This window comes from Silurus aristotelis (genome assembly GCF_946808225.1).
Source record: "Silurus aristotelis genome assembly, chromosome: 4".
In the NCBI taxonomy this organism is placed as follows: Eukaryota; Metazoa; Chordata; class Actinopteri; order Siluriformes; family Siluridae; genus Silurus; species Silurus aristotelis.
The window spans coordinates 3,367,607-3,392,742 of NC_139577.1; the positions used below are offsets into that span (position 1 = coordinate 3,367,607).

Here is a 25,136-nt window from a genome sequence, read left to right on the forward strand (position 1 = left end):
AACACAGAACAAACACAACTAATCACCACATTGAAGCATGGTGGTGGCAGCCACATGCTTCAGGACTGTTTTTCTTCAGTTTGAATTAGAGCAGATGGAATATTGAACAGCTCCAAAATACCAGTCAAATGAAAAATTGAAGGCACTACAGCACTTAAGATTAATACAAATTTTACTTTCCAGCAATGACCTAGAGCACACCTTGGAATGACTTCAGGTAAAACAAGAGCCACGGACGCTTACACAGAAAGATAGAATAATGCAAATTTCTTTTGCAGCAAAAAAAAAAAAAAAAGGATGAAACCTCAATTTTGCGATTGTTGAACGAATGATTGCATTTGGTTTGTTGTAAGTTGCACATCAAGATGTATTAGGAGATGAACGTGCTAATTCGGATCTGTTGTCTCTCATTTATCTCTTGATCTCAAACCAGAATGTCTTTAGTGTTTAGCAAATAAAAAGAAATCAAAATTTTACCCGTTTTAAAAGACACTGTATATGTGCATTGGTATATGCAAAATAGACTGTATTCGGATTAAGCACAAGAATGAGCTTTTCTATATTTCTGAAAGCTACGAATGCTTTGGGCAGGAATTGTGTTTATCTAATAAGGGTAAGAATGAACATTATGCTAATACCAACGTTTAGGCATCCGGACCCTTCTCCAATAAAATATGTAGAATTTTGAATGATGATTTTATGTAGTGCCATTACTTTAAGTCACTGGAGTTATTTGCTGCCGCTGGGCCGTAACGCCAGTGACGGGTACAAGTACTGACAAATATCTGTTCAAGATATATTTTTCAAGATGGCGTCAGCAGCGTCTCTAAGCATACCGCATTAATCACAGCGCTGTTAATGAAGTGGTCTATTTAGTCTGGGTTTTTTTAAGCCGTTGCCACTCTTTGTTTTGATGGCGGTTTTTTAATGAGAAGCATTTTTTAAAACAGGTCTCCATTCGATTTTTAAAGCAGTGTAACTGGGATTGAATGTGGGACGAGGTATATTTTCAGGATTTTGTGAGGAATCTTGGATAAAAATGGACATGATGTATATAAATATATATATAAATTCAATAAACTGTCAAACCCTTTTTTTCTGTGTGTGTATGTGTAGAATGGGCAAAAGGTGATGTCCAAGCAAATCAACACCAAAGAGCCAGTCAAAGGCGTGCTGATGTCACACGTCTTGACCGACTTGCGCATCCCTCTGTCCTACGAGGTGGGCCTCACTCCCATCACCGCCTTCGGTACTGGGGACACTGTCACCCGGACCATCCAGTACTCAGAGCGTAAGTTCTCGTGACACCTCACAATCGTAAACCTTGTAGTCCTATTCCATTTCTTCTTGCTTTAATTCTCAGAACTTTTCCAGAGCTTTTTTAGAAATTTGGTCATCCGCTTAAAAGCAGCAACTATAGCGATGCTTTCGAAACTTTAAGGTTTGCAAAAAATCATGAAAGCTTGATTCTGATTGGCCAGAATGTCTTGATTTCTTTTAACACCAGCTCTAGAGTTTATGTCATCTGCAATGTCCCTGTTCTAATACACTATATAGATAAAAAGTTATGGACAGCTGACTATAAGGTTTGTTTGTGCGTTTTTGTCCATTCCACATTCAGTCCCTATTTAGTCTTCTCTTCTAATAGGTGAGATGAGGAGGCCTTTAGCATTTCAATTCATTCCAGTAGGGTTGAGGTCAGAGTTCAATAGCAGGAGATCTTCCACTCCAACCCATGTAAAGTGTATCTTGATGGAGCTGGTATTGTGCACAGGAGCATTGTCATGCTGGACCAGGTTTGGGTCTTTGTTCAAATAAAGCGGAGATTTCATGCTAAATCATCCAGAGACATTTTATACAATTGTGTGCCTCTAGTTTTTGTGGTAAAAGTTTGCAAAAGAACTATAAATATCTGGAAAAATCAGGTGTATACCTTTGTCTAAATATTGTGTTACTATTTGTGTACTTACAGCCAGTGTTGGAAAACATTTTAATATATGTATATATATTGAGCAGACCGCAATCTAACTTTAACTTCGTTCATTTTCTCGTATCTTTCGAAGACACCCGCTTCTTGAAGGTTTTGCCGAATGTCGCTTTAGACCGTTAGTTTGGAACATTAGCGGGCCGAAAGTGGTGCCGTGCGGAGCAACAGCCTGGGAGAAAGTAAATAAATAAATAAATAACGGGCGTGCTCAACAGCATATATCTTAATTTCCACCCGAAGAGTGTGTTGAAGCGAGAGTACGTGCGATCAGGTCTCCCTCTGAAGCCCGTTTATAAATTTAAACGATACTATGCGTTTCGGTGGTAATTAAAATCGCAAACAGGCCTCCCACACAATCTCTGTCGGATTAATAGTTTCAAAGCGACGTCTTGAGAGCACTTCTCTGGAGAAGCAATGATGTACGGGTAATCCTTGTAGAATGCTATAAAGAGCGATGTGCCAAATATGCGGCTTCGTGCAAGCTGGGTATCGCTGTTTCTTAAACAAGTCAAGACACCAATTTGTGCCTGGCAGGAGGTCACGCAGGAGGCTTTCGCTTGCTGTACACAGACGATTCGTTTTGTTCTTGGAGGTTACAAGCCAGGAAAGATTTTTAGTGATATTCTGGAATATGTTTGCAATCGGGATTTAGTTTGGATTGGGAAATATTAATAAAATCAACTTTTCTTAACCAAACACTTTTCTTTGGAGTGTGTAAAGAGCCGATGCAGGATTTAAACTTGCCCCAATTCACGTAAGGGAAGTTCCTTGTATTCAGTGTTGGGTTTAGCATTTGCGTTAGTTGAGTTTCTGTTGGTGCTACGTCGATTTAAAAAAAAAATGTTTTTAACATTCCTCTTCATGTCCACTAGAGGGCCGGTATATGTACTGCCTTCTACATTTCCGCAATCGTATCCACCGGGATCCTACACATTGCACAAACTAATGTATGGGTGGAACTTCCGTTGCAACGCTAACAATCATTCGCTGCAGTGTCGATACTTATTTATTCATTCAGAGCAAGATGCGGAATCACACGCTGACAGAATTTAAACCGGACATATGACATCAGCCTACCCATCCCTTGATTCACTACAAACTGGGAGGATGCATTAATTAAAAGGGAAGCGGTGTCTTAGCGGTTAAGATGTTGGACTTTTAATCAGAAGGTCGTGAGTTCAAATCCCACCACCTCTTATTTGCCCTTGAGCAAGACGCCTATCCCCTTTAACTGCTCAGTTGTATAAATGAGATAATTGGAAGCGAGGAAATGAGTATGGGTTGTCCTGTGTTGTTGTTGTTGTTGTTGTTGTTGTTGTTGTTTTTCCCTACACACCGTGAAGCGAGCATACGTAAAGCATTTTTGGGGGCTCCCTCAAATTCCGGTTTTATAGCTCGTTTCGCTTAGTTTTTTTTTTAATGCCATTTTTTTCCTCTTTAGGTTAATGTTTTCGCTTCGTTGTCGCTGATTATGTTATTTTCTCATTTCTTACAGCCTACACTTATCCCAGACCTTCAGGTAAGACAGACTTACATACAGACTCCCCCTGAACCCCCCCCACACACATATACACACACACACCATCCCTTTTTGAAAAATCTTTTCATTTTCCTCTCAATTATCCTTCCTCTCGTTCTCTCTCTTTCTCTCTCTCATTCTTTCTCTCTCAGTTCGCTTTAATTACATTCAACATGGCTCGGCTGGCAGCCCACTATGCAGGGCTTTGCCAAAGTACTACAATTAAAAAAACCGACTTAAACAGATTGGAGGACAAGTGGAGCAATTTGGAGAGGCACGGTGGGGATGTGAATTGCTGTGGATTATGTGTAAAAAAAAAAAAATATATATTTTTTTTTTTTAAAGAAAAATGAACAACTTCATTGGAAAGGAGTGAAAACTTCATTGGTTTTACATTTTCAATATGGATTAACCTGAACACATGACCCCTGAGTTGCTGCACTCTTCTGGGATGATGTTCCACTGGATTTTGTGGAGATTTGTGGTCATTAATCTACAAGAGTGTTGGTAAAGTCAGGTACAGGTGTAGGCGAGAAGATGAGGAGGTCTGGGGTGCAGTCAGCTTTCACATTCATCCCAAAGGTTCATGGACCAGGTTTTGTGCTTTGGCTCTCGTTGTTCAAGTGAAGGGAAATTAAATGCCACCAGGTCCAGAGACACTTTATATAGTTGTTCCTTTGAATTTGAGTTAACACTTTGAGGAGGAATCCCAAAAAAAAAAAAAAAAACAACAAAAAAAAAAAACAAAAAACAAAAAAAAAACGTCCCAATACTTTTGACCGGATAGTGTATTAAAGTTTTGGGAACGTAGCCCACAGGGGAAATATTTCTTCTTCAGCACTGTATCTGACATAAAAGCTTTTATACGTCGCTAATCAAGTTTAATGCTGCGTGTTAAATCAGAATTTCACAAGCAGCAATGTGTGAAACCTGCTGCTTTTTCTTTCTCTTTCTCTCTCTCTGTTTCTCTCTCTCTGTTTCTCTCTCTCTCTCTCTCTCTCTCTCTCTCTCTCTCTCTCTCTCTCTATTTCTATCTCAGCTCTCTCAAGATATTTATTCCCATCTTTATTACTCTTTTTGAACACCCCCAGGCCATCATATACTTTTTCATTCTTTTAATACACCTTCATTTATGTATTACCACCTCTGTTCCGCTGTGTTTCTCCACCCCTCCACCCATCTCTCTCTCTCCCTCTCTCTCTTCCGACAGATCACGTGTGCGGGTTCGAGGATGTCCGGATTTGTGGCTTCTCGCAGGATCGCAGTGACGTGTTCGACTGGACCCGACAAAATCATTTGAGTCAAAACCCCAAGCGCTCAGTCAACACAGGTCCTGACATGGACAGGAGTGGGACCAAAGACGGTAAACACACTCGTGTTGGCATTTAGTACAGAAATAAAGGTTGTGTACACGGTAAAGCGAGCGTTCCGAGTCATGTGGAAATAGTATGTCTACATAAGTAGCGAACTTGTAAGTGGGCGGAATGGCGTAGTTGTTCTCCCCCGTCGAACACAGTGATGCTCAGCCGCTGGACCATTATATAAAGAAGAGCTGATGTATGCAAAAGAGGGCAGATAGCAGTTTTTCGGCCTGAGGCCATTTTGCAATCGCCAGTGATGCAGCGTGAGAAGCAGCTTGGACAGATGTTGGTTTGTTTCATGTATCTTGTAAAAGATAAGAAAATGAATTATTGTTTAGTGACTAATGTTTATGTAATCAAAAGCTTCTATATGAAAGAGTTTATATTAAGCAGAACATCAGATATGGATGAACGCATGTCCAACCAAAGCAGATATATATATATATACATTGAGGAAAATAAGTATTTGAACACCCTGCTATTTTGCAAGTTCTCCCACTTAGAAATCATGGAGGGGTCTGAAATTGTCATCGTAGGTGCATGTCCACTGTGAGAGACATAATCTAAAAAAAAAAATCCAGAAATCACAATGTATGATTTTTTTAACTATTTATTTGTATAATACAGCTGCAAATAAGTATTTGAACACCTGAGAAAGTCAATGTTAATATTTGGTACAGGAGCCTTTGTTTGCAAATACAGAGGTCAAACGTTTCCTGTAGTTTTTCACCAGGTTTGCACACACTGCAGGGGGGATTTTGGCCCACTCCTCCACACAAATCTTCTCTAGATCAGTCAGGTTTCTGGCCTGTCGCTGAGAAACACGGAGTTTGAGCTCCCTCCAAAGATTCTCTATTGAGTTTAGGTCTGGAGACTGGCTAGGCCACTCCAGAACCTTGATATGCTTCTTACAGAGCCACTCCTTGGTTATCCTGGCTGTGTGCTTCGGGTCATTGTCATGTTGGAAGACCCAGCCTCGACCCATCTTCAATGCTCTAACTGAGGGAAGGAGGTTGTTCCCCAAAATCTCGCAATACATGGCCCTGGTCATCCTCTCCTTAATACAGTGCAGTCGCCCTGTCCCATGTACAGAAAAACACCCCCAAAGCATGATGCTACCACCCCCATGCTTCACAGTAGGGATGGTGTTCTTGGGATAGTATTCATCATTCTTCTTCCTCCAAACATGTTTAGTGGAATTATGACCCAAAAGTTCTATTTTGGTCTCATCTGACCACATGACTTTCTCCCATGACTCCTCTGGATCATCCAAATGGTCATTGGCAAACTTAAGACGTGCCTGGACATGTGCTGGTTTAAGCAGGGGAACCTTCCGTGCCATGCATGATTTCAAACCATGACGTCTTAGTGTATTACCAACAGTAACCTTGGAAACGGTGGTCCCAGCTCTTTTCAGGTCATTGACCAGCTCCTCCCGTGTAGTTCTGGGCTGATTTCTCACCTTCCTTAGGATCATTGAGACCCCACGAGGTGAGATCTTGCATGGAGCCCCAGTCCGAGGGAGATTGGCAGTCATGTTTAGCTTCTTCCATTTTCTAATGATTGCTCCAACAGTGGACCTTTTTTCACCAAGCTGCTTGGCAGTTTCCCCGTAGCCCTTTCCAGCCTTGTGGAGGTGTACAATTTTGTCTCTAGTGTCTTTGGACAGCTCTTTGGTCTTGGCCATGTTAGTAGTTGGATTCTTACTGATTGTATGGGGTGGACAGGTGTCTTTATGCAGCTAACGACCTCAAACAGGTGCATCTAATTTAGGATAATAAATGTAGTGGAGGTGGACATTTTAAAGGCAGACTAACAGGTCTTTGAGGGTCAGAATTCTAGCTGATAGACAGGTGTTCAAATACTTATTTGCAGATGTATCATACAAATAAATAGTTTAAAAATCATATATTGTGATTTCTGGATTTTTTTTTAGATTATGTCTCTCACAGTGGACATGCACCTACGATGACAATTTCAGACCCCTCCATGATTTCTAAGTGGGAGAACTTGCAAAATAGCAGCGTGTTCAAATACTTATTTTCCTCACTGTATATATATATATATATATATATTTATTTATTTTATTATAATTTTTTTATTATAATTTTTTTTTCTGCTTATTGTCAGATTGTTTTTCATTTTTGAAAAACAAAACAAAAAATTTTTATGATTGCAACGTTCCCAAACCTTTATATAGGAATTTTTTAATTGACCCCTTTATCCAGGGAAGAAGGGAATAAAGAAAGGAAGGAAAGAATGAAATAATGAACAAATGAGCGAACGAAGAAAAAAAGCACAAAAGAAAGAAAGAGACAATTTGAAGCAAGCACCAAATTCTAATGTAACATAAGTAAGGAAGGAAGTAAGGAAGTAAGAAAGGAAGTAAGGAAGGAAGTAAGTAAGTAAGTAAGTAAGGAAGTAAGGAAGTAAGTAAGGAAGGAAGGAAGGAAGGAAGGAAGCAAGCAAGCAAGCTGGGGTCAGAGTGCAGGTCAGCCATGAAAACCCAGAGTCATAACCACTGAGCTCCCACTTCCTTGTTGTGCAAATGAACTAAAATCTGAATGCTTTTTCTGTCTTGTGTGTCTTCGTAACAGGTTATTACATGTACATCGAGACCTCACGTCCACGTCAGAAAGGAGACAAGGCTCGTCTCCTGTCTCCGCTTTACAACGTCACAGCTGCACGAGGTCCCTCGGGCTCTGGCAGAGTGCCGTACTGCGTCTCCTTCTTCTACCACATGAATGGAAAACACATTGGTCAGTACCCCATCTACTGCACTCTGTGTGTGTGTGTGTGTGTGTGTGTGTGTGTGTGTGTGTGTGTGTGTGTGTGAGAGAGACAAAAAACTAGATGGATAACTCATTTTGTATCTAAAAACATTGTTTACTTAAAGTGACATCTGTCTGGCCCCAGTGGTGCAGGAGAGCTAAGGGTGTGCGAGTGTGTGTGTGTGTGTGTGTGTGTGTGTGTGTGTGTGTGTGTGTGTGTGTGTGTGTGTGTGTGTGTCTATCTTGGTGTGCGATTGTCTTTTTTTTTTTGTAGTTTGGCATCTTTCCAGAGAGGAAGTCATTGAGGAGGAGGACATCTGTCACTGTTGTGTCACGTTAATGTTGTGCTTGCAGATGTGCGAGGAAAACACACATGCTCTCTCTCCCACACACACACACACACACACACACACACACACACACACACACAAACACACTCGCACATGTACATGTTTACATAAGAAAACGTTCATAGCTGTTGCAGATGCAACATCCTCACATACATCTTAGTCTGATTATCAACCGCCTCTGTTCTGTTACATCAAGTGTGTGTGTGTGTGTGTGTGTGTGTGTGTGTGTGTGTGTGTGTTTGTGTGTGTATCTAAAAGTCTATATTAAGGGATATACTGCAGTTTCATAGAACCAGTGTGTAGGTGTGTGGGGAGGGTGTTCCATGTCAGTCTCTTTTTATTTGGGGAAATACGTCTCATTAGCCATCTGTCTGTGACCTGTGTGTGTGTGTGTGTGTGTGTGTGTGTGTGTGTGTGTGTGTGTGTGTGTGTGTGTGTGTGTGTGTATGCATCCCTCGTATAATGTGTTGTGTGTTTTTAAAATATATTTATCGCAATAATATGGTGAGTTCGAATACAAGCCACACCAAGATGCTACTCATGGGCCCCTGAGCGAGGCCCTTAACCCCATTGCTGCTCAGCTGAATGAATGCGATAAAATTTGATCTGCTAAATGCCGTTGCCTTAAATGTAAATTTATGATCAAGACAGTCCGTATTTTCTACACTACCTTTGTATTAGATCTTAAATGCAAGCTTGGAGTTTTGGGGGTGTGGCCTAAATGTGAACATTCATTACGCTTGAATGACGTTAGTTGAAGTAAAAATTCTTTTTTTGGAATCTGCTTGTAATGATAGACACGTGTGTGTGTGTGTGTGTGTGTGTGTGTGTGTGTGTGTGTGTGTGTGTGTGCACGCGCACGCACGTGTGTGTGGTTTCGCTGCATCTTGCTAATTATCCCTGAGTCATTTCAGTTGCATTGACAGATCTACTCTGTGTGTGAAGGAAGGAAGGAAGGAAGGAAGGAAGGAAGGAAGGAAGGAAGGAAGGAAAAGTGGACAAAGGAAAAGGACTCTGTGCTTAATGATCTCTCTGCCAGCTGTCAGTTGACAAATTAAGAATTGTCCATGTGCATATAGACTCGAGTGATTGTAGTTATCCACTGTGTGTTTGTGTGTGTGTGATTTTGTGTGCGGGTCCACGTGTTTGTGTGCGTGCGTCCTGTTCGACGGCTGGGGTCACGCGAGGCCGGCGTCTGATTTACGGCGATGCGAGGGCGCTATCAGTCACTTTCTAGACCCTTCATCGCGCGGTACTCCATCAGAGCTCTGGATCCAGCAAACACATCTTCCATCCGTGTCAAATCACACACACACACACACACACACACACACACACACACACACACACACACACACACACACACAGACACACAGTGACTGATTTATGGACCGGCTTTGAAAGTTGTATGCGGATGATCTACAATCTCCGATAGCATAACGCATGTACCTGCTTTCAAGGAGTCGTTTCTTTCTGAACAAAACTTTTTTTTTTTTCTTCTCCAGAACGTCTTCGTCAGCTTTGGCCACTTGTTATCAATCATACATCTGATTTTTAACCCTTTTAACCTTCGAACACCCTGAGAGACAGTTAACACTGTATGGACTGATGATTGTGGACACCATCAGACCATCAGTTTCATATGTTCTTCTCTATTTAATCCCCATTTGCCCTTATAGTAACTCTCACTGGATGTCCTATGTTACCTCTCAAATCGCCTGGTCCGAGTCGATCCTACTTTTATCACGTGACTCTCAGAGACGCCATGCATCGCATCACACAGGAAACAAAAACGAGTAGTTCTTCTCATGAGTCCTCTGGTCCGAGTCGTTCACATTTCGTTGGAGACAAAAAATAGAAGAGAATATACATTACAGCACAGTGAAATTCTTTCTTCCGTTTGAATGCTTTGAAGCTGGGGTCAAAGCACAGGGTCTGGCGCCCTTAGAGCACAGAGAGTTAAGGGCCTTGCTCAAGGGCCCAAAAGCGGGAGCTTGGCGATACTGGGCCAACCCCAAACCTTCCGATCAGTAACCCAACACCCTTAACACCTTGAGCTGCCATTTTAATTATTATTTTTTTTATTTTAAGAATAAGACCCCTACAATTAGACATCCCTCAGATTCTTTCTTTCTTTCCAGAAAAAGAAAAATTAAAAAGAAAAGAAAAATTCACACTTTCTCCTCGGGGCCCTTTGCACTGCTGCTGATGATTTCAAAAGCATATGTTCTATTAATTTCATTACTATTTTAAAGGCTGCCAACAGACAGCACATCCCTTAATGAACATTATAATTGAAAAGCCAGGCACATTAATCACAATCGGAAACACCCCAGGGTGCTCATCTCGCGTAAGCTGATCGCACACACTCACACACACACACTCACACACATACATCAACACCACCATCATAGGCAAATCTTGTATTCTTACTGTGTTTGTAGCTGCGTATATCAGATATTTAGCATAGTGCTTTGTTCATTATTAAAAACCTTATTCAACTCAAAAATGTGCATTCTGTATGCAATATATCCCAAAAAAACAACAAAGCCCCCCACAGATTAGCCCAAATTCCCACCTAAGGACCATCGCAAACATCTTTCAGCAGTGTCAGATCTCCGCACCGCTAATCACACGGAGAAGTGCCATCATCTGTGCATAAATCCGCTGGCTCATCACCAGTGCTGTGTACATAATCTGCTAATGATTAGCTTGAGCGTTGGCATGTGGGCAGCTCGGCAAGTACAGAACTCAAGCGTTAGAGGGAAGCGAGGGGAAGGCAAGTCGATGTCTGGGCGCTCATTACTCCGGGCTTCCTGCTGCGAATCAGACTCCCCCCACCCCCCTCCCCGTTAGCAATGGAAGATGTGGGAAAAAAAGAGTGCGCTAGCTGTGCAAGGCTAACATGAACAATGGCCCAAGTTTAGCATGGTGAAAAAATTGTTGTGCGTTCGGCAGTTCGGCGTTAGAGAACGAAGTCCGAGGCGACGATGAGAAGGATAAGAAACATGAGAAGGTCGTGAAGCCGAGCTGTTTTCCAGTTATTTCGCTTTCGAAAGACTTAGCCCTCAGCTGAAGTAACGAGATCAGCCTAGAGTTGCAGGTCACCAGTAGGACGTTATTGAAGTCATTTATATCCTCCTATTAATAAAAAAAAAAAAGCAGGTGAGATTCTGGCTACATTCTGCCATTATGTGGCTTGCAGGCCCAAAGTTTAGATGTAAATATTAAGATTTCTCGGTATTAGAAAGTATGGAATTCAGCTGAAATGCAACTTCTGATCTGGGTCACGGCACCAATTCTGTCTCTGACCAGGACTGTATCACTCCTTGTTCCAGCTCATTGTATAACGAATCTTTGCTTAGACACCATGCATTATGTTTTGCACTGATGTGTTTTTGTGATCTCGATATACATTCTGTGGACAAAAGTATTTGGACAGCTGGCTTTTGCAGCCATATGTGGTTCTTTGCAAAACTTGAAAGCACACATTTGTATAGGATGTCTTTTGGATGCTGTAGCATTAAATATTCTCTTCAGTTGAACTAGGAGACCCAAACCTGTTCTATGATGCAGCCTGTATTGGAAGATCTGCTTTATATGGGTTGGAGTGGAAGATCTCTTACTATAGAGTTCAAGCAAATTAAACACCTTTGGGATATATTGGAGCACTGACTGCCCTCCCAGGCCTTCTCATTCTACAGCAGTGCCTCATTTACAAGGTGATTTACAAGGTCATTTACCGTCCTCCCTGGTAAAAACCAACACCGTTTTACTGAGATCATTGAGGAGGAGAACTTTACAAACTGTTGTTAACAAAATCCCTACATCTGTCTGGAAAAATTGGAGATTTGTATTGTATAGAACAGTAGCATAAGGTAGCATTTGGGTCTCACTTCAAATAGCATTATGTAATTGACTGTGGGGAGCATAAATATACCCCCACCCCCCTCCGCCCCCGCCCCACCTCAATCCTTATTACCTTCCCATGTCTCATTATTACTTTTCCATGTCCAGATTCAAATTGTATAGAATTCATAAGGTAGCATTTTTGTCTTACAAAAAAATAGCAGTATGTAATTAGCTGTCGTGTGCATAAGTATATACCCCCTACTTCCTTTCCTTATAATCTTTCCATATTTTCTATTGTTTTATGGAAAGCGTGAAATTTTCTAGGAATTATACTGTCGTTATAAAATCAATCCATAAGAAAACCAATGAATTCCAAGAATTGCAAAGCTAAGCAGACGCCCTTTCACTAACATTACACTCAGGTTTCCAGCAGTTCTAATGTTTGCCCTGCCCTTGGTGTATTCACCTCCATTTCCCAGAACCATCTGACAGTATTTCAGTCAGTAACAAGAGAAGTACACGTCCTTGTGAAGTGGCTAATTGTCCATTCAGTGAAGACTTTGTGCTTGTTCTCATCTCCCTTCTTCACCTTGTCCTTAATTCCCTCTGTAAACCTGCATCACTTTCTTGCGCAATTCTTAGCGCGAAGAAAAAAAATACCGTCGCCCAGTTCAAATTCGCTCGCCGTATTTATAAGTTTCAATGTCGTTTATTGAATGTAAAGAATGTAGATTATGCTCCATCAGATCTTGTTTACCTTGTTTTTAGGCACAATCTAATCTTGTTCTAAGCTACAGCCTTTTTGACCTTGCTCTATGGTGCAGTCCAATCTTTTTCGAATTTTGTACAAATGGTACAGTCTCACCATGTGATCCTGTACTAATGTACAGTCTGATGTTGTTGGCGTTGTTTCATAGGTACAATCTGGCCTGGTTGATATTGTTGATATTGTTTTTTTGTCACAGTCTGACTTGTTCTAAAGTTCAGCCCGATCTTGTTAATATTGTTCTGAGGTACAGTCTGAGGAATAGTCTAATTTTGTCAATCCAGGTGCAAGGTACAATCGGATCTTGTCGACCTGGTTACAAGGTATAATCTGATTTTGTTGACTTTGTTCGAAGGTAAAGTTTAATTTTTTTGAGCTTGTTTACCTTGTTCTGGGGCACAATTTGACTTGTTCTAAAGTAGAGCCGGATCTTGTTGACCTTGTCCAAAGGTATAATCTGGTCTTGCTAACCTTGTTCTAAGGTACCGTCTGACTTTGTTGACTTTGTTTTCGAACATACAGATAATTTTGTTTATTTGTTGACCTTGTTCTTAGGCAGAATCTGCCTTGTTCTAAAGAAGAGCGTGATCTTTTTGACCTCGTTCTAAAGTACAGTCTAAGTTTGTTGATCCTGTTATAAAGTACAGTCGGATCTTTTGACATTGTTTAAAGGTACAGTCTGATCTTGCGATCTTGGACTTTGGAACAGTGCGATCTTGTTGATTCTGTTCTAAAGTAGTCTGATCTTGTTGTACTTCAGAGCACTTTTACAGACAAAGATTAGCTTACAATCATCTTTGCATATTTCATTACTAGTAGTTGCAAGAAACCTGGTTTGACAACGACGTGTTTAGAAGCCCTTTTCACACAATGACAAACTGTTAAAGGATTTTGTTGTGTATCTTCTTCTTCTTCTTCTTTCGGCTTCTCCCATTGGGGGGTCGCCACAGCAGATCATCCGTCTCCATACCCCCCTGTCCTTTACATCTGCCTCTTTTCCCCCAACTACCTGCATGTCTTCCCTCACCACATTCATAAACCTCCTCCTTGGCCTTCCGTTTTTTTTCTCCGTCCTGGTGGCTTCATCCTCAGCGTTCTCCTACCGATATACCCCATGTCCCTCCTCTGTGTATGTGAAAGTTAAAAGTATACACCGTGGTTTTTTCTTTTCTTTACATGTATGAGAGCTAATGTTTGAATAATGACACCTTATCCTCTCTCATATTTCTAACTCTCTGTATTCTCCATGTCTGCTGTGCGTGACCAGGGTTGTGTATGTCGCTGTACCTTTATCACGAGAAGCGCGCTCACCGAATGTGGCAGGGCCTTTCAGACGGAAGCCCACTCGATCTACCTTGATGCACATTTATTAAAAGATGAAGGTCGCTCGTGCCTTCTTCCGAGCTATAGCACGTCTGTCAGACTGAACTCTTGCGTGATGCTTCATTAGTGCTGGTCCAGGTTTTTTCATTGCTATATGAATATGCAAATGTGCCTCTTCTCTCATGGTACTTCTAAGAGCTATGTCTGGAGGGCTTTTGTCCCTGTTTGGAGATGAAACATACATGTATATGTAGCTACCCTTAAACCCTAAGTAGGAAGGCTAATTTAATTCCCGATCTGTTGCAACTTGTCCTTGTTTGCGCTTATCCTAATGTGACCATTATTTTTTTTGCTTGCGTATTTTTAAATAAATGTTAATATATACGTTTGTACAGTCAACCAGCCGAGTATTTATAGTCTGCACACCCACTCTCTGTCAAGTTAACCGCTAAAAGAAGACTTCAGCTGCTAGTATTAGAGTAAAGCGCAATTTAGAAGCGTACACAAGCCTGTAAATCAAAAAAAGCTGTAGTAACCGACGGCGAGGAAGGTAATCGGTTGTCATCACTGTACAGACACGGAAGCGGCATCGCATTTTTGATTATATAGTAATGTTTGTTTGCAGGAAGAGATGCATTTGAGTGTAAAATATACAATAAAAAAAATCTGCTAATGTGCGTACAATGATCGCTTGGTTCTTTATAGGAAATGTTTTGCTTTATTCTTTTTGCATTGAACAACAACATGTTCTTTCTTTCCCACCGACCTCACGCTTTCGGCATAGTGTAAGTTCTCAGATCTTACATGTTCAATGGATGCTTTTTCTTTCTTTACACAATTCTTTGTGGAAAAAAATACCGTTTCTGAAACATTTATATGACATGGCTTGGCATATAAACCAGGCTTGTGATGCAAAGTTGTCCAAAGATCTGATGTTTGATAGAAATTTATTGCTGAAGCTCTTGATCTGTAGAGGCTTGATTTTCTCTTTCATCTTAGGAACTCTGAACGTTCTCCTGCGAGTGAAGGGCATCGCCACAGTGGACTCTTTAGTGTGGACACTCTCAGGCTATCAAGGTCCCAACTGGAGGAAGGCTAATGTTGTGGTGTATCCCAGCGGGCCATTCCAGGTACATACTATCATTCAATTCAGTTCCTGTTTGCCAGTATGTGTTTGTCTGCAAACTTGTGCAATGCTGCTGAGGTCATTATTAGAAAAAAAAGCTGAGTCATGGTGTATATATCTGCTGGATGGACATTTCTGCTGACTCACACTAGTCTTACTACACCCAGATCTTTTACCACAAATACTGTTGATTAATTTTCTCTAACTTCAAGGGTCACGCTAATGCACTTCTTCTGCTATCTTAGCATTTCTTTAGCTCGCACAGGGATAAGTATAGCGAGTGCTCAGGATCAACTGATTAAATCCAGACGCAATGGATATGTTTGTGTAGCATTTTGGAAGGAGTCTCCAGTGTCAGTGTTTTGTACATCTGATAGTATCTATCTATCTATCTATCTATCTATCTATCTATCTATCTATCTATCTATCTATCTATCTGTCTGTCTGTCTGTCTGTCTGTCTGTCTGTCTGTCTGTCTGTCTGTCTGTCTGTCTGTCTGTCTGTCTGTCTGTCTGTCTGTCTGATATCCTTCTGTCTGTCTGTCCAGTATCTTCTGCTCTGCGTTGACCAAATCACTATCTATCTATCTATCTATCTATCTATCTATCTATCTGTCTGTCTGTCTGTCTGTCTGTCTGTCTGTCTGTCTGTCCGTCCGTCCGTCCGTCCGTCCGTCCGTCCGTCCGTCCGTCCGTCCGTCCGTCCGTCCGTCCACCTTATATTATTTTCTTTCTTTCTTTCTTTCTTTCTTTCTTTCTTTCTTTCTTTCTTTCTTTCTTTCTTTCTTTCTTTCTTTCTTTCTTTCTTTCTTTCTTTCTTTCTTTCTTTCTTTACCTCTGCGCTCCCTCCATTTGCCATTTCTTCAGTGTGTGTACAAAAAAGAGCGAGAGATAGAGAAAGATGGATCTTCGTGGACCTCATCACGTATTCACTGGAGCATATGTTTTGGTGAGACATACGAGAACGCAGGGCTAGACAGGAACTTCTCATGCGACAAACTTTCTTGTCTTTTTTTCTTTCTTCACCCAAACACCCCCCCCCCCTCAGTCACTTTAATTTCCTGCCGAGTCTTCACGCCGTACTCAAGGTCCCGCTCGTCATTATCTTGACATTGCGCATTAGTTTGACGGGCGAATGCCGGCGCCGTTCAAAATCGACTACGTTCGAGCCGCTCAGTAAAACAGATATTAAACGCGTGCTTCATATGTATGATAACCGGATAAGTGTTTGAAATTATTTCGCGTCGTATGGCGCCGAAGCTAAATTTGTGGCGATCTCAAAATTTTTAAATGACAACGGTGTCGAGGAAAAACTCCCCGTGACTCTCGGAGGAAGAAACCTTGAGAGAAACCAGACTCAAAAAGAAACCTGTTCTGATCTGTGCAAACACACATTCATTGTTTCATCATTGTTAAGGTTCTCAATGGTTTACTGCTGGTCGCTAAAATAGGAAACTGTTCATGGCGATTGTAGCAGAATATTAATAATTATTACAGTCCAAATCTTTCTTCAAGTTCATCTTTCCACAGAAACTTCATGGATGGGGAACCATTTTCAGTTTCAGTGAGTTGTTTCCAGTTCTAATATGGGGAGTTAGTAGCTAAATGGTTAAGGCTCTGGGTATTGCCAAACTACCATTTTTGGGACCCCTTAGCAAGGCCCCTAACTCTCAGTGCTCCAAGGGCGCTGCATCATGGCACTGACCCTGTGCTCTGAGCCCAACCTTACTAAAATCACTGTCATGTGACACTTACTCATTTCTTTCTTTTCTTACTCATTTCTCTGTTTCTTTCTTTCTTTCTTTCTTTCTTTCTTTCTTTCTTTCTTTCTTTCTTTCTTTCTTTCTTTCTTTCTTTCTTTCTTTCTTTCTTTCTTTCTTTCTTTCCTCATTTTTCTGTTTCTTTCTTTCTTTCTTTCTTTCTTTCTTTCTTTCTTTCTTTCTTTCTTTCTTTCTTTCTTTCTTTCTTTCTTTCTTTCTTTCTTTCTTTTCTCACTTTTGTTCTTTCTTTCTTTCTTTCTTTCTTTCTTTCTTTCTTTCTTTCTTTCTTTCTTTCTTTCTTTCTTTCTTTCTTTCTTTCCTCATTTTTCTGTTTCTTTCTTTCCTCACTTTCTTTCTTTCTTTCTTTCTTTCTTTCTTTCTTTCTTTCTTTCTTTCTTTCTTTCTTTCTTTCTTTCTTTTCTCACTTTTGTTCTTTCTTTCTTTCTTTCTTTCTTTCTTTCTTTCTTTCTTTCTTTTTTTCTTTCTTTCTTTCTTTCTTTCTTTCTTTCTTTCTTTCTTTCTTTCTTTCTTTCCTCACTTTTGTTCTTTCTTTCTTTCCTCACTTTTGTTCTTTCTTTCTTTCTTTCTTTCTTTCTTTCTTTCTTTCTTTCTTTCTTTCTTTCTTTCTTTCTTTCTTTCTTTCTTTCTTTCTTTCTTTCTTTTTTTCTTTCTTTTTTTCTTTCTTTCTTTCTTTCTTTCTTTCTTTCTTTCTTTCTTTCTTTCTTTCTTTCTTTCCTCACTTTTGTTCTTTCTTTCTTTCTTTCTTTCTTTCTTTCTTTCTTTCTTTCTTTCTTTCTTTCTTTCTTTCTTTCTTTCTTTCTTTCCTCACTTTTGTTCTTTCTTTCTTTCCTCACTTTTGTTCTTTCTTTCTTTCTTTCTTTCTTTCTTTCTTTCTTTCTTTCTTTCTTTCTTTCTTTCTTTCTTTCTTTCTTTCTTTCTTTCCTCACTTTTGTTCTTTCTTTCTTTCTTTCTTTCTTTCTTTCTTTCTTTCTTTCTTTCTTTCTTTCTTTCTTTCTTTCTTTCTTTCTTTCTTTCTTTCTTTCTTTCCTCACTTTTGTTCTTTCTTTCTTTCCTCACTTTTGTTCTTTCTTTCTTTCTTTCTTTCTTTCTTTCTTTCTTTCTTTCTTTCTTTCTTTCTTTCTTTCTTTCTTTCTTTCTTTCTTTCTTTCCTCACTTTTGTTCTTTCTTTCTTTCTTTCTTTCTTTCTTTCTTTCTTTCTTTCGCACTAATGTAATAATAATTGAAAACAAATCGAAAGATAACAATTAGCTTTATTATATATTTCATCTAAAAGAATGGTGATGAATAATTTCCTGCCTCATATCACACAAAGTACTGGGGAGGAAATCAAGCAAAAACGTATCTCCAGTGACGAGATCACTTTCCTGTGGCTGAGAATAGTTTCATACTTTTTTTAATATCCTGTGTCTGGGCTTTTTATAGTTTGTCACAGTACCTGTTTATTATTATTATTATTATTATTATTATTATTATTATTATTATTATTATTATTATTATTATTATTATTATACATCTCAGTCCACACGAATAAAATAATCACAGTGCTCTCAGACCGACAAAAAAACCGAACAAAAAACAGATCAACCTCTTTAAAATAGCCGCATATATATACAGTCCTAGCAGTGGTTAAACTAATGAATTGTTGGTGCAGGGCAATTAACTGTGAAGTCCTTAATAAAGACTCCACAACTTGTGATAAAATAAACCTTCAGGCTTAGTAATATGCAGTGTTCAGTCTAGACGACGTCTATGAGAATTAATCTGCTCTTCATTTTCTATTATGTTCATTAAATGAGATTTTTTTTAACTGCATATAAAAAAGGTCCCATTCCTACAGTCGCTTCTCAGTCAGACTGTAGGATCAATGGGAAGAGAGTCTGAGCCAGACTCCTCCTGATAAGAACAGCCTTCCAGCCAGTTTAATCCAGCCATCTCTTCCCCTCTGTTCATCCCATCTGTTAGCTCTCCCTGTTCCCTCATTCCTTGCTGTGTTACAGTAAACGAATTCGGTCACATTTTCCTTCTTTTCCAAGTGTTACTGCCAGACGAGATGAGGTTATGGATGTGACGGTATCCCGGGGTGATGGCGTGCCGCGATACGGAAATCATCGTGTTCGAGGAACAGTGTTATTTAGGAATAGCAGACTGAATGAATTTCCAATGACGACGCGCAATTCATGTTGATCCTTTCCAAAAAAAAAAAATTTGAACAATTCTAATGTTATTTAGATGTGTAAGTGGGATGTGTATTATACGAGTCCCTGGGTACACTGGTAGTATAGAAACGAAAACATTATTTCTCATTGCGATTTGCATCTCGATGCATAACCAATGACGCATATCCAGTGCGATCCGATTTCTATTCCATTCGACACAATGCGATGTAACGCAATGCAAAACTTCTAACACATGGTCCTTTCACAAAGATTTAATAAAACCAGATGTTATTTTCCTGTTCTGTTTACATGAGGATGCAGCTCTACCTCTGCCATGTTAATCCGTATTCTGTGTGACTCTCAGGACACGCCTACGTAGAAAACAGTGAGGAGAAATCAAACCACATATACATTTTTTTTATGTGAAATAAGCAGCAAGTATGAAGTAAAAGTACCTGTAAAAGTACTCGAGTAAAAGTACCTGCTTTGGAATGGAGTACAGTATAACAGTAAAAGTAGGAGTGTTGATCTACTGATTTGCGAGTGCTCCTCACCTCACCTACATCAGTACCTCACCTGGTCGAAATCTCCACAAAAAACTAATCTTCCCAGAAGAGTGGGGCTTATTATAACATCAAAGGAACTAAATGTGGAACGAGATATTCCAAAAAGCTCGTATCAATCTTTTCATAAGGTGTCCACAAACATTTTGTCCTTAGTGTGTAGGTATACAGTATTCACACACAGCCTAAGGTTCATAAGTGTTTGGAAATTCAGTGGCTTTAACAAAAAAATCACATCTTACGCTCAAAATTTATTGGACATAATCGTACATATAAGGATCCTTTTTAATATTTGGATCCTTTGCAATTAACGTCTTGGGAACAAGTGCCTATGGACATCGCAAAAGATTAACGCCAGGTGTTTCTAATGCTGCGAAAACATCAAAAAGTGCATATAAGCATCGTTCAGATCAAAACAATGTAATCTGTGTTTGGCGTGTCCAGTGTAATTGTGCCGGTTCTCAACACGCCAGCTGCCGCTCTGATCCGCGCCGATTTGTTTAATCCAAACGGGATCAGCTGCATTGTTCTGCTACACTGATGGACATGAAGGAACAGGAGCGACTGGTCCTCATCTAAAACTCTTGAGCTTGTTTACGCGGGAGTGAAGCGTTCCAGGTTCTCCGCGCCGAAGCGCTCTCTCGCCTGAGAGCTTGCCGTGATGTAGCAACGGGTTTTGAATATGAAACGGCAAATTAGTTCTTAATTATCATCTGTAAGGAAATTCGTGGATCATATATTTAACTCAATGTGCACATTTATTAACGCTATATTTTCGGCTACGACTGCTACAGGTCTTATTTGCACAAACAATTAAGTCCATTATGTATCATTAGAGTAAATATCATACTACAGTAGTATGAGATTCATGAAGGAATTCCAGTTAAATTGTAACGTGTGTGTGTATATAATATATATATAAATAACACGGTCATGTGAAACTCTCTTTGAATTGTTTTTGTTCATAACAGGATCATGTTGCTGGTCTAAAGCCTTTAGTTGTAGATAGAATAGAAAGAAGGAAAGACATTAGCAATGATCTTAGAGAAGCAATTGTGACTGGCAATTTCTGTAGGGTTATAAGGCCTTTTCCGAAAAATGTAAAAATCCATCATTCTATAAGAACGAGGAAGATTTAGAGGGTCTAGAGGAACATTATTTCCAAGTGGAAAACATTCAAGACAATTTTTCCGAGCGAACGTCTAAGCATTCACGTCTAAAATTCGCTTCGTGTTCAGACCATGCAATGTTCATAGAAGTTGCAAATAGACCCGAGTTCATCTCAAACTCTCCAGGCCTCAGTTAGCGTGTTAAATGTTAAAGTATACGACGGTATCATTAGAGTAAGTCTGGTTTGTTCGGAAAACCTCATCTCTCTAAAAACAACTTTGGTACATTCACCATTATCTCTATATTTCCTTCATATCTCTTTGTTGTCACCTATTTTCTTTTTGGCAAAGCTGCCTGTTTTTCTGCTCTCGAGCCCTTTGAGCTTCTCATACCCGTGCTGTCCATTAACCTCTTTCTCGGCCTGTCTGTCTCGCTTGCTCATTTATTCATTCCCCACTACTTTCTTTCCTGTTATTCTTCCCCTTCTCTTTCTTTATTCCTATCTTTTATTTTCGTTCTCTTGTTACTCTATCTCTTTCTTTTCACAATGGTCAGGAACACAATGGACTTCCAGCATCGCCACGACTCTCTCATAACCTTCAGCGGCCGCGCACGCTAATGAACTTCTCTCTCTTCCCGCCTTGCACACGCACGAGCGAGCAAGCCCACGAGCGATCCTATTAAAAATGTCAGCGCTCCTATAAACGCAGCGCTCTCGAATGCATAGAATCAAAGCCTTGAGCTGCCTCAGTCTGTTCTGAAGGCGAGCAAGGTCCTTTTCTGTAATGAGCTACGCGATGCTAATGCGTCCCATCCTCGGCATGCGCTTATAAGCCCAGAGAAGACCGATTGCTAGCGGTGTGTGTTCGTAGAATTGTGTGTGAGCGCCTTTTATCTTATAAGCATCTGGAAATGCCACACCTGTGAGGTGGATGGGTTTTCTCGGCAAAGGAGAAGTGCTCACTAACACCGATTTAGACAGATTTGTGATCAATATTTGAGAGAAATAGGCCTTTTGTGTACATAGAAAAAGTCTTAGATCTTTGAGTGCAGCTCATGAAAAATGGGGGCAAAAACAAACGTGTTGCATTTAGAATTTTGTTCAGTTTTTTTACCGAATGTGTGAATGTGTGTGTGCATATACATATACATACATTTTATATGAGGTGTTTTATAATGTATAAAACACCTTATAACATCAGGTGACATTACGTTTCATAGTTCGATGCCACATCTACTTCCTGCCTCTCATGCTAGCCAATTAGCACAGAGAAAGAAAAATGCTAATGTTTTTTTACCGATGCGAATGTGTGTGTGCAAATACATATACATACATTTTATATGAGGTGTTTTATAATGTATAAAACACCTCATACCATCAGGTGACATTACGTTTCAGTGTTTGATGCCACATCTACATTCCTGCCTCTCATGCTAGCTAATTAGCACAGAGAAAGAAAAATGCTAGCATAATGTTTTTTTTTTTACTGATGCAAATGTGTGTGTGTGTGTGTGTGTGTGTGTATATATATATATATATATATATATATATATATATATATATATATATATATATATATATATATATATATATATATATATATATATAATTACATATTATAAAACACCTCATAACATTAGGTGACATTACGTTTTAGTGTTTGATGCCACATCTACATTCCTGCCTCTCATGCTAGCCAATTAGCACAGAGAAAGAGAAATGCTAGCAATAGAAATCAATGTAGTTTACCTCAGAAATGAGTAGGGGAGTCTATGGTCTTTTACAGTGAGTAAAAGCATGAGATCTTTTTTCTTCTCTCTCATTCAAAATTTTTCTCATTTTCTTATTCATAACATCATCTTGTTCAAAGAGACTAAGGTCAGGATTAAACGAAGGGTCAGAATAGTGTGGTGGCTGTGTATGCATGTGTGTGCGTATGTGTGTGTGTGTGTGTGTGTGTGTGTGTGTGTGTGTGTGTGTGTGTGTGTGTGTTTAATTGGCCTGGCTGGGAAAATCAGAAGTCAAAGAGTTTATGTGGAGGGTTTTCTCCAGTCAGGAGGCTTGACCTTGCACTTGTCTGCTTCTCTTTCTCTGTCTGGAACGAAGGGCTCTTAACGGCACCGAGTCTCACTGAGCCTGACAGTTCGCTCGATCTTATGAATACAAATCATATCATAAATACACCAGCCTCCTTTCTTATAGACGGTCTGAAGCTGTAAAAGCTATTTCTATATTTATTTAATTATTTACTTAATTAATTTAGAAAAGATTGATTATCAGTCTGGATTTTAACCCAACCTGATAATGAAATAAAAAAAAAATCGTGTCACTACTTTATCCTGCTTTAGATCACAGTAGATCTGGAGGAATGGAGTTTCCAGTGGTGTAAAGTTTTTGAGTAGTAAATGTACTTTGTTTTAATTATTTGCCTATTTTCTAGTTTTATTGAGTATCAAAGTCACAAGTAACTTTTACTCTTTACTCAGCTACATTTATGATTCAGATGTACTTTTTATTTTGTATTTTTAATTGACAATGAACATTACCAATTACATTTTGCACCACTGCTTAAGATGTCATTAAGGCTCAACACTTCCCTACCTGCATCTGAGTAACATTTTTTTAGAGTTTGCTGGCCTCATTTTCAGTCCAAAAAATTCTCGTATCAATTCCGAAAACTTTGAGAACCAACTTTTGTTGGAGTTATCGTCCCTCTCTGAGACTGAGAACTGCATCAAATCACAGTCAGCTCTGAATATTAGTTTTTTTCTAAAATTGACGTTTTATTTGTTCATTGAAGATCCCTTTTTGAAAGATCGCTTTACTACTTTGTCTTAATTTAATGCAGTGTTGAGGTGTGTATATATTTTAGGAAATGAAACCTCACAAGTCAACCGTTTCGGACGTTTCACAACATGTGTCTTGGTGTCGAGGACTAGTTTATATTTAAGCCTACATTCAAATACTCAAGTACCGTAATTTCCGGACTATAAAGCGCCCCCATATATAAGCCCACTGAATTTTACAAATATTTTTATTTTTAACATAAATAAGCCGCACCTGTCTATAAGCCCTCTACACTAATGTACTTTACACAGGCTTTAATGAAAGACACGTTACAAACGGTGTAACGGGTGAAATATGTTGCGCTTCCTTTAGGAGTATTTTGGGAATAGCCTGCCAGAAGCGAGCTCTCCCTTCACCCAGACTCAACACGTTACAACGGCTTTTATCTAAACAGTAGCCGACCAAGAAAGTCCTTGTTCACTGTCTTCCTCCTTCCTTTCACAACTATTTCTCTCGGGAGTTTATCTTTTTGCATCGTCGTGCATTCACCTGATGGAAGTTTTTTCTCCCGATGCCGTGCAGCTCAGAACACAGGTGAAGTGTGTTTTTTCGTTTCCATTCGGAAATTTCATTGGTCTAATTTTATGGGGCTCAGTTTTTTGGCTTGAGGTTTGTGAAAACGGGAAAAACCCAGGAAAAATATATAAATTAGCCGCTTCGTTGTTTAAGCCGCAGGGTTCAAAACGTGGGAAAAAAAGTAGCGGCTTATAGTCCGAAAAATACGGTACTGTTTAAATCAGATACTCAAAGACTTTTACTTATTACATATTGGAATTGGTGATTTGTAATGGAGTAAGTTTTGAAGTAAGGTATCTTTATTTAAGTATGATTTTCAGGTGGTCTTTATATCTCTAGGAGTTTTCTATGGAACACTTGGAGCAAGGCAGGTTTGTGGTTTGGTACTTTTGCCTCCACAATAAACTGAAGATTTCATCTCCGGCTTGATCAACCATTTCGATCAACATAAATCAGTATGGCTGAGGATGAATCGGTTCAAACTTTTCTGTACATTAGTAAAGAAGCAGACGGAGACAAGATCCGGACAGGAGCCGCGCTCCTAGTTAAGAACGTGCCACTCTTTATCTTCTCAGCACTAAAAATGCCACACGGGTTTAAGTAGCAAAAGGATGTAATTTCGCTGATATACTGTTTTGGGTTAATCGAAAGTGCACAAAGCTGTCTTTCTTTTCGCTCTTTCTTTTTCTTTTTTTAATCGATTCATTTGTTTTGCTCGAGCATGCGGCGTGTGAGTAATGCAGTATGTTAGCAACGGGACCAAATTAGGCCTGCATGTGTTGCTGTGTGATTAGGTGTGTGATTAGGTGTGTATAGGCAGCTTCAGTGCTAACATAATTAAGCTGTCAGTCAAAGCCACAACGTGTGTGTGTGTGTGTGTGTGTGTGTGTGTGTGTGTGTGTGTGTGTGTGTGTGTGTGTGTGTGGTCGTTCATGGGGTATTCGATGGAAGAGGAGAGGAAACTGGTAAAGGAATGAAGGACAGTTAAAAGCCTCCAGCTTATTTTTTTCTACTTTCTATTATTATTATTATTATTGTTGTTGTTGTTGTTGTTATTATTATTATTAATGTTGTTGTTGATGTTTTTATTATATTTTTTGTATGGGAA

The 25,136-nt window shown here is 39.6% G+C and overlaps 1 protein-coding gene across 3 annotated transcripts in view; it reads left to right on the forward strand.

The window, feature by feature from the left end:
* The window catches only part of mdga1 (MAM domain containing glycosylphosphatidylinositol anchor 1), a 181,232-nt gene that overhangs the window by 144,337 nt on the left and 11,759 nt on the right, over positions 1–25,136 (forward strand). For all 3 annotated transcript variants that reach the window (XM_083540401.1, XM_083540402.1, XM_083540403.1), the window contains 5 exons: positions 1,117–1,291; positions 3,483–3,506; positions 4,717–4,869; positions 7,465–7,626; positions 14,929–15,059. In XM_083540401.1, the coding sequence (XP_083396527.1) occupies positions 1,117–1,291; positions 3,483–3,506; positions 4,717–4,869; positions 7,465–7,626; positions 14,929–15,059 (645 nt within the window). The remainder of the gene's footprint in view (positions 1–1,116; positions 1,292–3,482; positions 3,507–4,716; positions 4,870–7,464; positions 7,627–14,928; positions 15,060–25,136) is intronic.